Source organism: Myiozetetes cayanensis, unplaced genomic scaffold, assembly GCF_022539395.1.
Source record: "Myiozetetes cayanensis isolate MyiCay16 unplaced genomic scaffold, myiCay2020 scf763, whole genome shotgun sequence".
Lineage (NCBI taxonomy): Eukaryota > Metazoa > Chordata > Aves > Passeriformes > Tyrannidae > Myiozetetes > Myiozetetes cayanensis.
In genome coordinates, this window is record NW_026088035.1 from 17,776 (window position 1) to 20,940 (window position 3,165).

Sequence of the window (3,165 nt, forward strand, 5' to 3'; positions counted from 1 at the left end):
AGGGGACCCCTGGATTCCTGGGACTCCCTTCTACCGGGAGAGGATGAGGACCAAGGTAATCCAACCCCCAATAAATGCAGGACCCTCAGCAGCCCAGAGAGGAGAGATCAGAGAGGGGGAACTCCTGGGAGTTTTGGGCTGAATCTTGGTGGTTTGGAGGTTTTTATGGGCTCGGGAGAGCCAGGGGTGGGGGGTAGGAACAGCGGAGTGGGTAGACCAGAGCGATACTGGAGCTGGGGGACCCCCGGCAGGCTGGAGGGGGACGACAGAGGAGGGGGAGGTCCAGGATCCCTGGGACCCTGAAACGGGGGTGCCCAGACAAGGGGGAGCCTGGACAGGGGACACGCTTGAGATCCCTGGGACAACCAAGTGGAGAATCCAGAGTGAGGGAATGTCTGGGAACCCGGCACCCTGAAGCAGAGTCAGGGGAGAAGGGACCCCTGCGACCCTCAAAACCCCCAATATCCCTAGGCAGCACCCCCAGCAGCCAAGAGAGGAGACCCCCAGAGACCTAGAGTGAAGAGAGCAGAGAAGGTGAACTTCTGAGAAGATTTTTCTGAACTGAATCTTCATATTTTGAAGTATTTTCTGGCTGAATTGTGATCTTTTGCAAATTTGGGGGGTGTTTTTGAGTTGTTTGGTTTTTTTCCCCCAAATCTCGCTATTTTGTGTATTTCCGGACTAAGTCTTGGTGTTTTGGATGTTTTTATGGTCCCAGGATGCCCGTTGAGTTCTAGAGATGGACTTGGGCAGGAGGAACCCCCAAGGCAATGCACTCAGCCCTTGTTTGCCCCCAGCAGGATTTGTCCTTCCCAAAGCTTGGGCGGATGGAGGAGGAGGCTGCAATGAAGGGGAAGATGCCACGGGCCCCCCAGGCAGGTGAGGAGGAAGTCAGTGCCCCTTTGGCCCTGTCTTGTGGTGCATCTGTTGAGCAGCCTCCCAGCAGGGACAAGGTCTTCAGGTGCTTGGAATGTGGGAAGAGCTTCAGGCAGAGCTCCACCCTCCTCAGCCACCAGCACATCCACACTGGGGAACGGCCCTACCCATGTAGGGAATGTGGGAAGAGCTTCAGGAGACACTCCAACCTGATTCAACACCAGCACATCCACACTGGGGAACGGCCCTACACATGTGGGGAATGTGAGAAGAGCTTTAGGGACAGCTTTGACTTGATCCGACACCAGCACATCCACACTGGGGAACGGCCCTACACGTGTAGGGAATGTGGGAAGAGCTTCAGGACCAGCTCCAACCTCTGCAACCACCAGATCATCCACACTGGAGAACGGCCCTACAAGTGCTTGCAATGTGGGAAGAGCTTTCAGACCAGCTCAGCTCTCCTCAGGCATGAGCCAACACACACAGAGGAGAGGCCCTTCCGCTGCACCGACTGCGGGAAGGGCTTCAACCGGAACTCCACCCTCATCAGGCACCGGCTCATCCACACTGGGGAGAGGCCCTACAAGTGTGGGGAGTGTGGGAAGAGCTTCTCCAGGAGCTTTTCCCTGACCTCCCACCAACGGACCCACCGGTAAGAGAAGCCCCAGAGTACCCCGACTGTGGGAAGAGCTTCGACTGCTGCTCCCACTCCGAATGACCCCCCTGATGGTGAGGCAGCCCCTGGAGTCCAGTGACTGTCAGTCCATCCCTTTCTACCAGAAAGGGCCAGTCCCCTTTTGCAGGGTCAGGTTGTGCCAACAGAACCCTTCTTGAGGGGTGTGTGGAGATTCCTGCCTTGGCTGGGACCCTGGGGTCCTGGGCAGGCTCTGAGTGTCTTTGGGGTTTCTTTCAGGGGCTGTTGGGGAGGTTTTGTGGGGGTCCCAGCACCTTTTGGGGTGACCTGGGAGCCTATTGAGGGGCAGGTGCCCTCCCAAAGCCCCCCCAGAGGGGGGTGACACGTGAAGCCACTCAAAAGGAAGCAGTCTTCGAGAAACAAGAAGTTAAAACACAAAAATGTAAAGCACTACAGGAAAGCTTAGCATTAGGAAACCACAGAGGTAATAAATTGTCTGAGGGAACAGAACATGTTGACAAAAAGGATACTAAAACCATAAGATAACACAAAACAAGGAGATAGTAGCATCAGCAGATTTAAGATGGGCCAAGGTTACCAAGACCCTGCCAACATCACAAGGAAACTACCCAAATTAGGAAAGATTTGAGAAGAGTTCAAAAGTTTACACCGAGGAAGACCAACCAGACGACCACCTCCTTTGATGAAGGCTCTGGATCTCCCACCTCCCAACCTCCCCAAATTGAAGACTCCGCCCAGACTCCACCTATATATGAATATTACGAGTAGATGTTGCAATGTAATGAATATACATGAATAATGATGTAATCCCTACTCAGAAATTGTATAAAAGAGCTGCACTAATTGTTAACGACGGAGCTCTTTGCCCAGGGCGACCTGGAGAGCTCCCCAACGCGTTGCTAATAAAATACCTCCTGCTTTGAGCATGAAACTTTGTCTCTAAAGCAGTCTCTCTGTGCTTCTTTGGGGCAAATTCGGCATCACATGGGGGGAACACAGGGGGGTCCCCATTCTGATCCATCCTGGGGCCGGTTCTGCCCCCCCAAACTCGGCTCCACCCCCTTGGGATCCTCCAACTCCCCCCCAATGCCCCCCAATAACCAGGACTGGGGAGGACTGGGAAGCTTTGCTGGGATCACTGGGAGCAGCTGGGTGGAGGCAGAGTGACAGCAGGGGAGGGGGGACACACGACCCCCCAAAATCCTCACAGACACGGGGGGGTCCAGGCTGTGCCCGAGGCCCCAGGGAGGGGCTGTGGCCGCCGGCGGCTCAGGAGCTCTGTGGGGAGAGAAAAGGGGGTGACACCGGGGTGGGGGGACAGGGGGGACACCGGGATACACCCAGAGCTGGACTGGACCCAGCGGGACCAGAACTGGGGCAACTGGGATCATACTGGGAGCAGCTGGGCCCCTGCTGGGGTTATACTGGGAGTGACTGCAATAATACTGGGAGTGTGTGGGAGGGACTGCAACCATACTGGGGATGAGTGGGATCAAACTGGCTTCGTACTGGAAGTCTCTGGATGTTACTGGGATCACACTGGGGGTGACTGAACTCATACTGGGATCATACTGGGAACACCTGGAACCATGCAGGGCCAAATGGCATCGTCCAGGCAGAGACTGACAGTG

General features: G+C 55.5%; 1 protein-coding gene across 1 annotated transcript; it reads left to right on the plus strand.

Moving 5' to 3' along the window:
- The first annotated feature begins 336 nt into the window (after positions 1-336).
- Positions 337-2,447, plus strand: LOC126652323 (zinc finger protein 79-like). The gene has a single exon (XM_050339039.1). It carries the CDS (start codon positions 771-773, stop codon positions 1,533-1,535), a length of 765 nt encoding a protein of 254 aa, XP_050194996.1. The 5' UTR covers positions 337-770; the 3' UTR covers positions 1,536-2,447.
- Positions 2,448-3,165: the final 718 nt, after the last annotated feature.